Here is a 16610-nt window from a genome sequence, read left to right as displayed (position 1 = left end):
GGCAGGCCCTAGCCTGCCCAATGCATAGAGCTGTACTCACAGAGCTGTACATGTACTTCTTGTGAGAGGCGGCGGCACCTTTCAGGAAGCGCATAGACACAAGAAGTGTGTAGACAAGGCTTTATTTCAACAGTCCCGTTATTAATTGGAGGTTCATGCCTAACTGGTGGTTTTTCTTCTCCTTCAGTGTTTGTAGTGAGCGTCGGTAGAAATCAACACATATCCCTGTGGGGAGAACGGTCACAGAAATGCAATGAAGTACAAAATTAAAAAAAAATGAAGCTTTAAAAAAAAAAAAAATCGACTCGATCCTACTGTTAAAAGTGAGAAAATCTACTGAAGACAGCTGGGATTTGGGAGTCATGAGTTCTATTAAGCTCTTGTCTTTTGGACTGCAAGAGAGACCCATCTTTGCCCACTGTGTTACCCTTTGCAATATCCAACTGCCAGCCCACCCCCACCATGCCCACTGACCACGTTCCTCAGTGCCACGTCCACACAGTTCTGGAACACCTCCAGGGATGGTGACTCCACCACCTCCCTGTGCAGCCTGTGCCACTGCAGCACTGCTCTTGGAGAAAAAATTGTTCAACTACCCACCTGAACCTCCCCTGGTGCAACTTCAGGCCATTATCTCTCACCTTATCATGAAAGCTGATTTGAACCTTAAGGCAACCAGGCAATCATCACAAAGTGGAATTATTTTTTTAAGCTAATCTGAGCCATTAAAGAATTATCTATCTAATCTAAACTTGTTCTCGAGGCATCTCCCATTGCCAGTGCATACAGAGCAACAAACCTGCAGAGAGCAGTCCACTGTAGTGGCTTATTTATGAAAAGTGGGAAGAATTTTCTCTTTTCCTGTTGATGATAGTCAATAGATTGGGAATCTACTTCCAGTCGATGAGTAGAGTAGAAGTAGAGACTATAGAATTACCTTATAAGTGGGAATCTTATCCACATCAAACAGGTATACCAATTCATCCATGTCCTCTCATTCCTAGCTAACGATGAGAAGATTGACTAGGGAAAGTGGGGTGGGAAATGGGTCCCACAGAACCATTAAAATCCTTTGCACATAATTAGCTTGTAAGGTGGTTGGCAACTACAGTCACTGAAATTAACTTCCAAACAATAGTTTTTTAGTAGGGATTGCATACCTGGCTGCTTCAAGGTATGTGGGATGCAAAAAAAGATTAAAAACACCCTTTGCATTGCCTTTCCTGAGTTGTGTCTTGTGCCTGACCCCAAACAAGGATCTGGGCTGACTGTGCAAAGCAGAAGATATCTGAAAAGCTGGTAAGCAAATGGAGAAATGCACCATCCTTACCCATCTTCTGGAAATTCATTTGTCAGCAATACCATTGTACTGACTGATTGTCTAGCAACATTCTGTATGTTCAAACTGAGAGCTAGATAGTATTTCAAGAGATAGATTCAAAGGATAGATTTGTATCTAATAGGATTTTACCATTATTACAGATCTCATTTTAAACCCAGGTGTTTTTACTGCTTAACTAGTTCAAAATCCAGCAAATTCCCTATACTAACAGAAGGTGAATAAGTGCCCACCCTCCTGCTGCAAAAAAAACAAACAAACAAAAATCCAACCCATTTTCATCAGAATGTTAAAATCTCACCTGTGCAATTGTAATATGAGGTCTTGTCAAGATAATGTTGGCCAAATTGGGAAGAGGGAATCCTTTGGATAGTTTAGCTTAGGAAAAGACAAACACAGTGATTTAGGTATGCATTAGAAAGATAATAAATATCTGCCCTTCAACAGCCTCCTGTTTATTCAGAAATGAGAACCCTACAAATCCCTCTTCCTGTTCTACTGCTTACTGGCTGATGGTCACGTTCCACCTGAGTTAACAGGAACCAGTAACTTCAGCAGAAAGTCAGAAGTTCCTAGAATCACCCAGTCTACTGAAAGCTTTTAGCTGATTCTTAGAAGAACAGAATCATAGAATTGAATGAATTGTCTAAAGAGACCTTTAAAGGCCATCTAGTCCAACTCCTCTGCAATGAACAGGGACACCTACAGCTAGATCAGCATGCTAAGAGCCCCACCAGCCTGACCTTGAGTGTCTCCAAGGATCTGGAGACAATCTGTTCCAGTGCTTCACTACCTTGCTTCACTTCCCTGCTGTAACTATCATTGTATTTTTCTCATATCCAGTTTAAATCTCCCCTCTTTTAGTTCGAAACAATTTCCCCTTGTCTGACAGGACAACAGACTTTGCTAAAGAGTCTGTTCCATTCCTTCTTACAGCTCCCCTTGAGATACTGGAAGGCCACTCTCAGGTCTCCCTGGACCTTTCTTTTCTCCAGGCTGAACAGCCCCAGCTCTCTCAGCCTATCCTCATAGGAGAGGTGTTCCATCCCTTGGACCATTTTTGTGGCCCTCAGCAGGTTCATGTCTCTCCTGTATGGAGTACTCCACATCTGGACACAGTACTCCAGGTGAGGCCTCACCAGTGCAGAGCAAGGGGGCACAATCACCTCCCTTGCCCTGCTGGCAATGCTGCTTTGGATGCAGCCTGGGACACAGTTGGCTTTCTGGGCTGTGAAGGCACACTGCTGGCTCATGTCCAGCTGCCATGCACCAGTATCTCCAAGTCCTTTTCAGCAAGGCTGTGCTCCGTATCTTTCATCCCTCAGCTTGTTCTGATAGCAGGGAATGCCACGACCCAGGTGCAAGACCTCACACTTGGATTTGTTGAACCTCATGAGGCTCTCCTATGCCCACTGTTTGAGCCTGTCTGGATCTCTGCATGGCATCCCATCCCTCAGGTGTTTCAACCACGTGATACAGGTTGGTGTTATAGCCTTACCATTGGCTGATGGAATTACTTCAGTCTGTAAAATATAAGACAGGATGTTCTCCAGAAATGAGATCTGTCACAAACAAAAAAACTGAGTTAGGCATCACTTTCTGATAGAGGCAGAATCGTCATTCCCACATTCTGGGTGAGGTCTGCAGGCTTCCATTCAGCTTTTGTCTCTCATTTAGCTCCAGAGAGCCATAAGCTAAAGTAACCTTTGGATCTTAAGTCTTTGAAATGATGCAGAAGAAGTGAGATGCAAAATGCTAATGGTTCAGTCATACATGTGATTGCTCAGACAGCAACACACTGCTCCACCTACTGCTGGAGTTCAGATTGCTGATGTGTGTTCTACGGCTGTCATTTGAGACATCTCTCTAGTTACTGATAAAATATGATACATCAGTCAGGAAAACTTCAGCATATCTAATTTTCAGAACACTAACTTGCCACAAAGAATGAACTTTTTTAAAATTATTTTTTAATCAACAGCAGAGATGTGGGTGCCAGAGTACAGGAAAAGAAACATCCAGGAATGAAGCCAAATGATTTAAGAATACAGATAAAATGTAGCTGCTTACACTTTAGCCTTGTTATCACTGATAGTCCCAGTTTGTATTTCCCGTGTGCTTAAACTATCTGCTTACCTCAAAAGAGCCAACATTGGAATGGGCGAGGGAGAACTGGAGCCTAAGGGAATGAAATTAAATGAGATGAGTCACTAGAAAGGACAGACACATATTATTCTAGATGTACAGTCACTGCTTCAGAGCTCTAGCCCTTATGAAACATCTGTAAGGAGACTTTTGAAGCAATATCTTTCACTTGAGAAAGAAGTGCTTCTCTTAGGGCATAGCTAAGCACGCATGCAGAAATATCCTAGAAGGACTATAGCCAGGGATGTGAGTGCACTTCTTCTTCTGTGATGTGTTTTGGAAATCCAAATAGTATTTGATGTTACCAGGACCAGCACTAAGGATGTGCATGCTCTCAGAACATTTGCAAGGATTTTGGTACATTAGCATACTTTGATATGAGCCTTTCTAGGGATGGGAAGAATAACTGTTGACAGTATGGCGCTGTTACTGACGGCTGTGCTGCTCATATCAATGTTTCCTACTTCAAATACTTATACTTTTCCATACATATTCAAGTATCCAATTACATGCATAGTTCAGATTTTTTATTTCTCTTAATTTTGCTGGGGAAAAAAAACAAAAACAAAAACAAATGCTATTAACACTATCCTCTTTACATTCCTAACATCGCTGTGTCCTGAAAGAATTTACATATTCTTTTTCTTCCCAAGAAGTCTTTTGTGACATGAGGGACCCAATTCTCAGCTATGAGGTTGTGGTTTACAGAGCCTCTCTCTATAAAATGTGATGTGCTAGATTTTTAAATGTTCAAGCCTCTCTGCTCTGGCTTTCTGAAGTCTAGACATTGCAGTGCTTCTGTTGGGGCATCTCTCCCTATTTCAACATAGGGAAAACTGCAGGTATTTGTGTTCTTTTCTGTGTCCTGGACCCCTGCGCAGGTAGAATAAAAAGCAGATGTATCTTAACTACTTGGAAAGGAATGAGGAAAGCTCTCAAATTATTCACGGTCATCATAACTGCCCTGCATACCTAGTTCAGATTAAATTATACTTAGCTGGTCACATGTCAAAACTGCAATGCTGAGATTGCTAGTATTGTTTTCCAGATGGACTCAGGCCAACCTTGTTGAATTACCTGTTCAGACATAGTGAGCCGGTGAGTTTCTGGTCAAAGACATTCAGAGCAATGCTGGTGTTGGCTGCCTGCAGAAGAAAGAAACCTTGGGTTTCCAGACACACAAAACAGAACCCTTGCTGAGAATTAGTCACAAATGCAGAAGCACTGTCTTCCTGGCTGTGTATAGGAGCTGTTTTGTGTATGTGGGGTTTCTCCATGGCGAGGTGAAATGTGGATAATGAGATTTCACTAATCAAGACCATTTCCAGTTAGAAGAACAAGATGTCATGGGACATGGCTCATGCTTACAAAAGTCATTCCAGAGAACAAATCTTTGGTTAATCAGTGTCAATTTATTTGGATTCTCATTTATCTACAAGAAAAATTTCTTCCCCATAGAAAAATTTCTTCCCCTTCCTGTACGTTAAGTGGGGCCTACACAGCATCACCAGTGACTAAAGGGAACTAAAGGGAACGTTTAAATGCTAAAAATATGGTACTTTGTTGTAGAGAATTTTAAAAGTAGGAAAGAACAAGTATATTTAGCCCTGAGTTAAATGTTACCTTGTTTATTGTACTTACTACATTCACTGTGAACAACGACTGAGTGGTTGAGTCTGGCAGAACAGCAAACACCTCCATGGATTCCCGAATCTCTAGAGTAAAGGAATCCTGCTGCAAGCTGACGAGAGGTATTTCAGTGGCCGTTAGCTTCATCATAACTGGATACGGTATAATGGGGTATTTGGCTATCTGCATGATTCCAAGGCAAAATCAAGTCAGAGAAATGCTCTTCTTGGAGAGCAGGTCAGAATACTACATTTTCTCTTTCTCAAAGCTATTGGTTCTTTAAGATGAGGTTAAGAACAGTTGCTAACATAAAATTCTTTATGGAAAGCTGGAAATAGAAATTTTGAGTGGTGATAAATCACCAATCTCGGCTAAATCAGGAATGCAATCCTAAATTCTTTCCACTCTAGAAATACTATTTCCTCTGTATCACTTTTAGAGAAATTAAATTAAATATTAGTCTGTGAACACAGTAAAGGAATGGAACGAAACATGACATTAAAGTAACAATAAAGGAGCTCAGAGGTCATTCATTTTGAGATTAATCTGTCTCTTAAGACAGGTAGCTGCTGTGGACTGTCATAGACTCATAGAATCACAGAATGGCCTGGGTTGAAAAGGACCACAGTGATCATCAAGTTTCAACTCCCCTGCTATGTGCAGGGTTGCCAACCAGCAGACCAGGCTGCCCAGAGCCACATCCAGCCTGGCCTTGAATGCCTCCAGGGATGGGGCATCCACAGCTTCCTTGGGCAATCCTCTGAGGAACCTCAGACTTTCCTTTGCCTAAAGAGTGCATAGGTTCACAAGTTCATTAATTAGAATAGGGAGGTAGAACATTAGTGTCCATGCTCATGGCATTTTATTAAGAAGATCATATGACAATTGCTCTTGAAGCAATCTCAGATTTCTGAGGAGGGAACCTAGTATCATACAGGAAGCAGACAAAGATATGAAGTTCTTTCAGGTTGTATATTGGGAAGAATTTCTTCTCAGAAAGAGCGGTGCTGCAGTGGCACAGGCTGCCCAGGGAGGTGGTGGAGTCACCGTCCCTGGAGGTGTTCCAGAGCCGTGTGGATGTGGCACTGAGGGACGTGGTCAGTGGGCATGGTGGGAATGGGCTGGTGGTTGGACTGGGTGATCTTAGTGGTCTTTTCCAATCTTAGTGATTCTGTGATTCTTAGAAGTGTGAGTCCAGAATTATCCATCCCAGGCATTCAAGGGCTGGGCTCTCTTATGCTCATTTTGGTTTCTCATTCTGTTTGAATGCTGGTAGAAGCCATGCATGCTTATACCTCTTATATCTCTTCTGTTATGTTTTTCTCCTCTGCCTAAAATTAATGGAAATCCTGTACATCTGCCTTGTCTTTTCAATGGATGTAATGTTTCCTGCCCACCTGTTGGTTCACTTTACTGCATGTGGGCACTACAGTCCCTTCGTAGGTCTTTACTGTATTGCTTTCTGCTCGTCAGTTACAGGCTAGCAGTGAAACAAAGGCAATTATGCACATTTGGGCAGGAGAAATAAGTTATTTCTAACTGGAGGCTCTGGCAGAGGTCTCCCAAATCAGGTCTTAGACTGGGAGCTTTTCCCTGTCTAAGACTAGTTTGACGTGGGAACAGCTGTAAGCTTTGAAACAGTGCCCAGAGTAAAGATTGATGCACAAGATTATGGCCAAGTTTGGCAATGGCAGTCATTCAATTTACTGTTGGGGATGGGAGGTGACAAGGTCCATCTGCTCTGCTGCTACCACGCATGCATATGCCCATTTCTCCAGTGCAGGAGCCCCACTGCACCTACAAAGCCTTTGGGACAAACCAGTATTGAGGTGTCCAACGCTCACACCAGGCAGTTTTCTAACAGTATGTGAAATAACGACACTCACCTCGGGGATGATACTACCAAACATCTCAGTGCTTATATTTAAATATCTGCAAGTCTGGGGGGAAAATAAAGATAAAAGAAATGAGTTTACCAGGTTTGACCTTCATTCTCAGCTTTTCTTTAACACATTATTACTGTCATTTCAATGGATCTTTGGTTTTGTACCTTTTGTTCTCAGAAATATTCTTAAGAGACTCAATATACTTAAAGCTTATTCCCAATAACTCATGTCAAGGTACTTCCTGGGAAAGCAAATGCTTCATACTATCTTAGTTTGGGTTGCAGTCTATAGGGGACTTAGTGATCCTCCTGTAGACTACATATCTAAGTTTGCCTACCTCAAAGCCACAGCTGTTGTGTTTTGTCTTATGCTTTGCTTCCATGGTCCCTGTAGCATTTTTACTCTGTAAAAACCCCTCAGAAAAAAGCCACTAAGGCAGCTAAATTGCCCAGAGTAAGTCATATGACCATCTCTTGACTATTCCACAGGTCTATAAGAAATTTCTTTTATGTAGCTAAGTACTTTACTCAGTGGAAGTAGGTATCTCTGGCTGTGGACTGAGGAATCTGTACAGAACATAAAACAAGAGCATTGCAATACCCTAGCATTTGTGCTCTACTGTCTCAGGACTTCACAGTCCAATTAGCAGTGAATCTATTGCATACTGACAATTGGCAGGTCAAAGATCCACGTTGAATGACTGAGCCACACTGACCCCATTCCTGTGTCCTACTCACCTCCTTTGCAATGGTGATGTTGAAGGCCCCTGCTGTGTAGTAAGAAAATAAGGATGTCTGAAAGAAATACTCAGAGAAGGCAAGGTAGAGCATGGAGTCATTTTGGTCTGGGATAGCAAAGGGAGTTGCCACGTAGGGAGGACCAGTATAATTTCCAGCTGGGTAGACTATCCCCTGAAATGTATATTCAGAGATTTAATACAAAAAGTCAAAATCAAAACACGACTTTGAAGTAACCACATACCTTTCTCCCCTTTGCTTAAGCTATGCATTTGTTGTATAAGTACATAGGACTTGTGTTACACCCTGGAGCTCTGGTGTTTTCAAGTAGGTGGTGAAGACAAATTCCAGAAACGGGACACTTCACAAATAACACTTGAGACTTCTCTTTTGAGAGGCTGATCACCTACTGAAGACAGTCTACCACTTCAGAAAATCATGTGAAAGACTTACATATTGAATGACTAAGGCTCCTCCTTATTGAAAAGCTTTACTATCTCCTTTCCCCATTTCCAAGAATTTAGATTTGAAAACTGCTGCCCAGAGCCAGCCAGTGGTCTCCATCTCAATTACAAGATGGATCTTTAAAATGACAGAGGTCAAAATCAGCAAGTACTGCTTGCAGATGGAAGAATGCACAAGAGAAAAAGTTAGGTCAGACAATCCTAAAATCACACACACGTTATATTTTGCAGTATCAGGGACATTACCCAAGACTTGCCTATCTAATACTTATTTTTCTGTTGTCTCTTGCAATCCTGGCAAATAACACTACAGCAGTTACCTTTAAGTCCATGTCAATGTACGGTCGGAATACTTCCAAGCTGTTTAAGGAGTAGTCAATTTCAGCCAGATCATCAATCCGCACTGGGACTGTACATGTGGTAAATAAAGCAAAATACCCAATATTATACAACCGCAGAATGAATTTTATGTGCATTAAAACTAAGTCAGCACCTGATGGAAAATGACACATGTTCCAAAGGGTAGGGAAAAACAACCTCTGACATCCTAGCACATATTCTGACCTAAGGTTTGACATTTTAGTGGTGCGTTCTTCAAAGCATCTTTTTTTAGCTTGTCTAATATTTCTATCTAAGTAGATTTTGTTTAACCAAATGAAAAAGGAATTGTCCATAGCTATGCTGGGTTTTCTTGTTAAGCAGCATGAGAGCATCTGAAGTACCTCTGATTTGCAAGTATTTTCCCAGAAAAAGGTGGGTGCCTGATCTGTTAAGGCATTTGTGTTTTACAGACTGTGCCTGCCCAACAGTTTGGCAGCTTCCTGCAAATCTAAACTAAAATGGTTAACATAAGAAAATTTCTTTTTCTTTTCTTTTAAGAAATATATTTCAAAGGAACTTGTAGCTTTCTTCTTCTGCTATTGGGAAGTTTGATTAATATGCAAGTAAGGCCTAAATTTCCAGGCAGGCTAAGAGGGCGGGCTTCAGACTGTAAAGTGCTATTTGTGAAGGAGGACTCAGAGCATAAGAGTCCTTAGAGGCCACGCAGCACTGATAATAAATGCTGTGTGACCTCTAAGTTGCAATCCTAACATCAAAAGTGCAACTTAAGAATAGTTCGCAAGTCCTTGGCTTCTCAGAAATGTCCTTTTCTTGTCCAAGTATCATTCCTTTTATTTACCTGTGGTCTTCTAAGTAAAGGAGCAGACAGAATGTGGGGTCTGATACAGCTCCTGGAGGCTTTGCTATCCAGTTGCTCTTAAGGAAACTACAGAATTTCACTGGACAAAAGATCAGAGGCAGAAAGAAAAGACATCACTGGTGACTCACCATTCAGTGATTGGAAGTCCTTAGCTATCATCTGGATCCCAGATCTGATGTTGGGACAAGACTGCATAAAAGCATACTCAAGTTACAGCATGATTATCATGGAACTGTATACACCTGTTACCTGTGTGCTAGCATATCTGTCTCCTTATGTTACAATTTCAGCAGTTGTCAAAACACCTGTTTTTCTTCAGCTATCGGGTCCAGGAGGTGATTCAATACACTAAAAATCTGCTTCTAAAGGAACATGTCTTTCTCCAGTCACTTTAAAGAGAACCCCAATAATAAAGCTCCTAGCTGCACCTTATTTGGTTGGACTAGATGATGCTAGTGGTCTTTTCCAACCTAAATGATTCTATGAGTGTATGGTTATCTATTCTGTGCAATGTAAGCATGTCCTTTGTTGCCTTTGGGCAACAAAGAGGGAAGTTGCTGAAGGCAGCCTTATGGGGGTGACAAATCCACAGTTTAAGAAGTGTGAGAAGGAGATCTCACATTGGTCTCTGAGCAGATCCCTGGCCTGGAGCAGAATCACACTCACCTCAAGCTCTACTTTCTTAGAGGCAGGGTGTTGTCACAACTACTCATCTCTTTGAAACGCTGAGTTTTAAATAAGCCATACTATCAGATGGTGTATCACGAGATCTGTGTGTCACACGTTTGACCCGCTGAGTATGAACATTACCCGACAATCAGGATGTCTGTAGGTACACAGGCACAGTCCTGTTCTGCATTGGAATGGGAAAATAACCGCACATACTGGCTCTGGTTGAACCTCACCTATCTCTGGATCAGTTAATATCTCAGCCACGAACTCCACATTTTATCTGGAAGTTTCTCTGTCTCGCAAAGCGATAACTGTGCTGATCTGGCCAGAACCAAACTATAATTCTTCTAGTTCATCCTTTGCCAAGTTCCCAGCGCTGACATGTGAAAGTGATATTCCTTAAACGCTCCCCTACACAATCTGAAAGGCTTACGTTAGTGGCCAAGCTCCTGTGAATGGGTTTCTTCAGATATTTGATAAAGAAGTCATGCAGGAAGCTACAGGAAAAGAAAAAAACAATTCATGGGTCAAGTACTACAGTCATTAACAGGAAATCAGATACCTCTGTGGAACATGACTTCAATGGTCTCCAAGTATGATATACTAGTACACACGGGAGCTTTCTGAAATTCAAGAGCTATCAGGGAGCTACCACTGAAAAGGAGATAATTTTACCCAGTGATTAATCTGGGTTCATCTTTATGTATAATAATTTCTTCATATTAGCACCATTGTGTATGTATAAACACAAAATAAATAGTCTGTGCACTAGAAACTTCCAATGCAAGTAAAAAAAAAGCCCAAATCAAACAGAAAAACAAAGCCAGGGGACAAGAGCTATATTCAGACAGTGAGAGAAGTACAAGAAAACTATGAAGCCATGTTGCACAGGTTTATATCCAGAGGAACGACAGACAGCATTCTGGTTCTTTTAAGTTTTTATAGCTTTCTGATCTAAAGTATATATTCTGATATAAAGCATAGTATAAGCATGTAGCTTCTACCTAGAGTTGAAGATTAGAGCTGTATTTGGAAAGAATTCTGTGTTGAAAGCACAAGGGGATATTTAACCAAAGTTGCTGTGTTTATCCTCTGCTCAAATGACAGTGCACAAATACAAGAATAGAGGTTAAACTTGGCCACTTGAGCACTAGATAGGGCCCTGATTCTCACCTGTGCTGTTTATAGACACCTAAAAGCAATTCTAGTTGTCCTATTTTGTGCAGTTGTCTTTGTGCCATTCATTGACAACTATTTTCTCCTAGCATGTACACAGATATCTTGCACTTACCCACTTTTTCCATTCACCTTGATGTCTGTATCACCAGAAGTTGTATGACAGCTGCTAAGTGATACTGAAGTATGACCAATACTATCCAGGGGTGTTGAAAAGGTTGCAGTAACAAACACCTTGGAAATGTGCACGGTGCTTCTTCCACCGTCTTTGCTGCATGAAGTAAAAGTACATAAACAACTGAAAAACCTATTTTAGTGAACATTAAAGGCTTCCTAAGGCTTACACAGACTCTTGCTGTTCACTGAAGATGAAGATGTCTATCTGAATACTTTTCATTGTATTGCTCATAGAGAAAATAATCGTGTATTCTACACAAATTTCCATGCTGGGAGTTCTGAAATGTGCTGTTGGGAAAAACAGGCAACTCACTGTTCTAAAGTAGTTTGTGTATAGTTACAAGAGATGCCCACAGCAGAGGCAACTGGATTATGTCTGTTAAAGGGCAAACCTATTTCAGGGCCTGGAGTGCCCTCCTCCCCACCGCCATCCCAGGGGTTTGGCAGCCCATGCTCAAGACCAGCTCCAATGTGGTGAAGCTATGGTATTGTTGATCAAACCATTCATAGCCTGGTTGTGAGAGCTGTGAAAAGCTTCAGTGAGGGTCTGTACCCTTGGTTTGTGAGCTGCACTGAAGCTCATGCCTTTGCTTGAGCTACGTTGTAGGTAGACCTACTACCCCTCCTGTCGATGAGGACCAGACTGTTATTGGGTTTCTGCTCTGAGCTGTTAAAGAGCACCTTTGCCATGAAGAGCTCACAGGACAAACTAATCTTTGCCTTTTTTATATTCTTCATCAAGAAAAATCCCCGAACACACAAGGCTACACGTACAACATCCAGGTCCTTATGTTCCAGTTCATATCGATGGTGAGAGAAGCATTTCTAATCACCAGTTTTACCCCGCTCCTGGGTATGAGGGAGATGGAAACGTTGGGGAATTCAACAGCAGTGACTCTTATTCTAGAGCATGAGAAAGATAAGGGTGAGAAAAAGAAAAATAAAAATGAGTATTTCAGGTACCTTCAAATGTTACTGGATTTGTCCTGCTTGCACTTTTTCAGGCTACAATAACTGCCACTCCACTGTGATGCTATCGTTTAGTTTTACATCTACATCGCACAAATAAGTCATTAAGGCATATTTGTCAGTTGCTGAGCAACCAACAAGGCACCTGATGAACTTAATAACACTGCAAACTAAACACCTAAAAACGTTATAACTAAACACTGACCTGTGTGTTTATCCATGGAGACCCCACGTGTTTTGCAGTTTTGTCCCTTTTAGTATTTCAAAACATGTAATATCTCTGCGTGATTTGTGCATCATAAGGCTGGCTGCCTTAGAAGGACTTGATATCTGTCTGCTACGTAGTATGTGTACATGCATTCAGGATCATACTACGCAGTGGGATAATGTATTCAGGTGGAAGTCGTGGTGGTTCAGCAAGGGCAACTGCAACAAGCAGAACAAAGTGAAAATGTCCTTTCGTTCAGCAGCTGTTTCAGGGAGTCTCTAACTCCAGTGACCAAATTGGTGGGGAGAGTTACCAGGGCCAGTAGCTATGTTACATTGTGCAGCATTTTAAAATCCATTCTCACAGATGTATTCATGGTCTGCGGCTAATTCTGATCTAACTTCTACTTTGGTCCACTCCAGCCACCTGCAGGCTGGAAAGCTGCTCCTCTGAGCTCCCCCTGTGGTCAGTGGAGAAACATTGACACCTAAAGAGGATGTTTAAACTCATTCTAAAATTGGTGTCTAAGTCATAGGTGTAACTGCCTTCTGGGGATGTAAATCTTTCTCCACTGATCATAGCAAGGACTTAGCTGACCATTTAGATCAGATAATTGTATTAAAACACAGGCTAATTGAGAGAGTTTTTGCTTTGGATGTAAGTCACACGTGTCCTCCTTTAAGTGACAATTACTGTAAAACACATCAACATTCCCATTATAATCCATGCACAGAGCTAAATATAACAGTAGCACATTACCAGAACTATGTTTCTAGGATTGTTACTTACCTCGAGATGTTGTAGTGGACATTACCAAGCCCAAATCTCTCATAGCCAATCAAATCAGGGAATTGCTCCTTCTCCATATTCTTCTTCAGGATCTCCACCCCAACCTTCTTGGCTGCAGGAAGAGAAGGATTGGTTCAGTTGCCTTTGATACTGACAGTGGGTTTACATTTATGTGCTTCCAGGTTAGCAGATTTTAAAACACTGCCTGCTGATGGGATGGATGTGGATGAATTATTGTACTCCCAACCCTTCCTTTTCTCTACAGCCTGTGACTAGCTCATTTCCTCCCACTGCCCTCACTACTGAAGATGTCTGTCATATCAGGATTCAGTGTAATATCACCGCATGCTTCAGCACACCTACCATACTCCAAGGCCTTCTGGGTGATCCTCACTTTGAGTCCAGGGTTGGCTTTTAGCTGCACACTGAGCAAACTTAACAGGAGGAGAGAACAGCAAATTTTCACCATCGTCTTTGTTTTTTAAAGGACCTGTTAAGAAATATTTGAAATGGTAGTAGAATAGTGCTTTTCATTCCTGTTAAACAACTCTTTTGCCTGGAATAGAGTTGTATTTCTTATCTTCCACAGGATCCTTTAGTGCCTTGTGGGAAACTAGTGAAGCGTTGAAACAAATGGACCATTTCTACTTTATTGTTATTTTAGTTACTTCACCATTTCTCCTTTAGTAGCATTGAGCATCATGACCAAGCTTCTCAAACTGGCTATTTTGGACATCCCTAAAGGTGGGTATTTTATCATGTTTTATCATGTATTTTATCATGTTTTTCCCTTTTTTTTTCTTGTTGTTGTGCCTACGTATGTCACTGCTTAGGGGCACCTGAGGTTTCCAGCCTTTTGTCCAAAGCACACTCTACCTGGTTTCTCCATTCACAAAGAGGGACATTGGTGTTGAAAGTACTTTATATAACCAAATTAGTAATGGCAAAATAAATGCTGATTACCCCAAACAAGGGAAACAAGTGACAGCCTGTAATTTGTTTGGGATAATCAGCAATATACTCTGCTCTTCCATTATCTCCTCTCAAAAAATGTTAAGGAGATACAGCTGGGGACAGTGACATATAGCCCAGGACAAACAATCATTTACTATTCACAGGTTGTCCTTCCTCAGTTACACTTGGGTGGGACTGGTCTTATTTAATTACAGCCATTCAAAAGTTAGGTCTCTTGTTTACAACAGCCACATTTATAGTGAAGAGAGACATGACCCACCTATCTTAAAACAAATTGCTCTGTGGGGAGTGCTTATAATCCTCCTGTGGCTACAGGATTCAAAGACTACCTCTGAGGAGGTTAAGGTAGGTAATCTGAACTTGTACTAGTTATATACTTAACTCCTGGTTAAGTGGTCTACAGCAGAGCAGTGAGCAAGTAAAGCAAACTCCCCTTCCAGGGGCTTCTGGGACTGGGTTTAAATTCAGATGGAGCTACACTGCATGAGCCCCAAGCTGCATGTTGTGTGATAGCCAGAAGCTATTACTGCCAGCAGAGTCTCCAGGGTGAGTGGGAGAAGCCACCTCGATGGAAGATTAATAGGCAAAACCGGGAAATTTTTTTCCCTCGAGCCAGGAAGAGTTCTCTGTGAAGTCATTTGTTTGAGGTATAAAACATGAGTGATACGTGGGTCATATTGTGATGATTTTCCTTACTCTATGCTACTATGCCACATTACGGACAGCCGAAAACATTAGAGTGTCTTTCCTAGCATTACTTTTATGTAAAAAATCCCTTTAGTTACCACAGGGCTATTGGAGTGCTGGGATGAAAGCATCTGTTAGGAGAAGACGGCACTCTCTCCTAACACCTGAAAAATCCTTTAGACGTTGCTCTATCTTTCACTAGCTATTTCATCGCCTATTAGAGAGAATAATATACCTCAAAACTCTGAAGAATTTCAGTCATGACCACAACTTAAGCAAGCTGCAAAATTATGATATTACTTAGGCTTTGAAATAATCCCACAGAACACCTTTGCCTTTTGGTAAGACCAGCATTTTAATGTTCACTGTCAGAAACTGAGAGGCAAATGAAACATATCTTTCTTGTGCGTGACTAAAACAAAATGCTGGAAGGAAATGTGTTTTCTATGCAGGTGCAGTTCTCATCATTTAAAGTCCCCAAATCTTGCCAGATTTATCTACATCTATCCCTTCCCTGCAAAAGCACTCCACAGCAAAGAACAGTCACAAAGTATTTGTTACCATACCTCTCCTCTGAAGGCCGAGAAGAGGAATCTTGCTGTACCAGACCACAGGGCTGAGGACGCTGCAAGAAAACCCTCTGCAGCCACAGCCCTGTCTTTTAAAGGAAGGAGCTGAGAGCTTGAATACAGCCAATTGCTGCCACCTTCAGCAGTATCACACAGGGAGTGGCCTCTCAGATAACCATGTCCTGAGCTACTTTGAGTGTCACAGATTAAAACTATCACTCTAATTTAATTAAGAGACTAAGCAGAGGGCAGCGTAAACTGTAGGTGGAGGTCCTCAGGCACTGGGATGCTGAGCTCACAGCGTGGGTTGCTGCATTTGTGGCGTGCTGTTTCTGCACTGGCTTTTCAGATGGATCTGACAAGATACCCCAGTGGAGAATGTATTCCAGTGGTTGCACAGGACTAACATTAGTAACCAAATGTGTACTGTGAAAGAAAGAAACGTGTAGCAGCTATGAAGAACAGATGGAAAACAACTGTCTAGGCCCATCTGTTCTGAAATTGGTCAGGATATAGAAAATGATAAATTATGTAGTATTTATATTATTGTGTATATATACTAATGTGGTGTCAATATGTAGTGTCAAGTACTTGCAGTCACTATTTTCTATTTCTTCTGCTTTCCTGCCCTTCAGCTGACGGGTACTACCTGGCTTGTGAAAGACGTGATTTAATCAATTAGCTTGTGTGTGTTCCCCCAGGCATGGAGCACTTAGCTGGACGATCTGAGTCACTTCGTTGTGCAATCACAGATAGAAAAGGGTAAAAACATTTGTGAGACAACAAATACTCATGCTATGTACAGATCTGACATTCACCGCAGGTAGTCACGTGCATAACCATCCCATTATTTATATCTCTGGCTGGTGAAGATGAATAAAAATCACATCCTCATGTATATAAACCTCTCCTTACACTTTTTTTTTGCACGAGTTCTGCTGTTCCTTCAGAGCAAGGGAAAAGTGTCATTGTTTTCAACCATGTAAA

At 41.6% G+C, this 16610-nt stretch overlaps 1 protein-coding gene across 2 annotated transcripts; it reads right to left on the bottom strand.

Moving 5' to 3' along the window:
• Nucleotides 1-106: 106 nt before the first annotated feature.
• BPIFCB (BPI fold containing family C, member B) lies at nucleotides 107-15683 on the bottom strand. 2 transcript variants are annotated; one of them, XM_040651293.2, is made up of 17 exons: nucleotides 15621-15683; nucleotides 13756-13882; nucleotides 13393-13504; nucleotides 12201-12329; nucleotides 11365-11520; nucleotides 10507-10570; nucleotides 9530-9590; nucleotides 8521-8609; nucleotides 7737-7910; nucleotides 7000-7053; nucleotides 5126-5296; nucleotides 4562-4629; nucleotides 3476-3518; nucleotides 2838-2901; nucleotides 1641-1717; nucleotides 601-665; nucleotides 107-225 (listed from the first exon to the last, which is right to left on the bottom strand). In XM_040651293.2, exons 2-17 carry the CDS (start codon nucleotides 13859-13861, stop codon nucleotides 213-215), a joined length of 1446 nt encoding a protein of 481 aa, XP_040507227.1. In that variant the 5' UTR covers nucleotides 13862-13882; nucleotides 15621-15683; the 3' UTR covers nucleotides 107-212. The 2 variants fall into 2 exon arrangements, with proteins under 2 accessions (XP_040507227.1, XP_004937862.1); XM_004937805.5 differs by lacking the exon at nucleotides 601-665.
• Nucleotides 15684-16610: the final 927 nt, after the last annotated feature.

This window comes from Gallus gallus, chromosome 1, assembly GCF_016699485.2.
Source record: "Gallus gallus isolate bGalGal1 chromosome 1, bGalGal1.mat.broiler.GRCg7b, whole genome shotgun sequence".
Lineage (NCBI taxonomy): Eukaryota > Metazoa > Chordata > Aves > Galliformes > Phasianidae > Gallus > Gallus gallus.
This window is presented reverse-complemented; position numbering and strand designations above follow the sequence as displayed.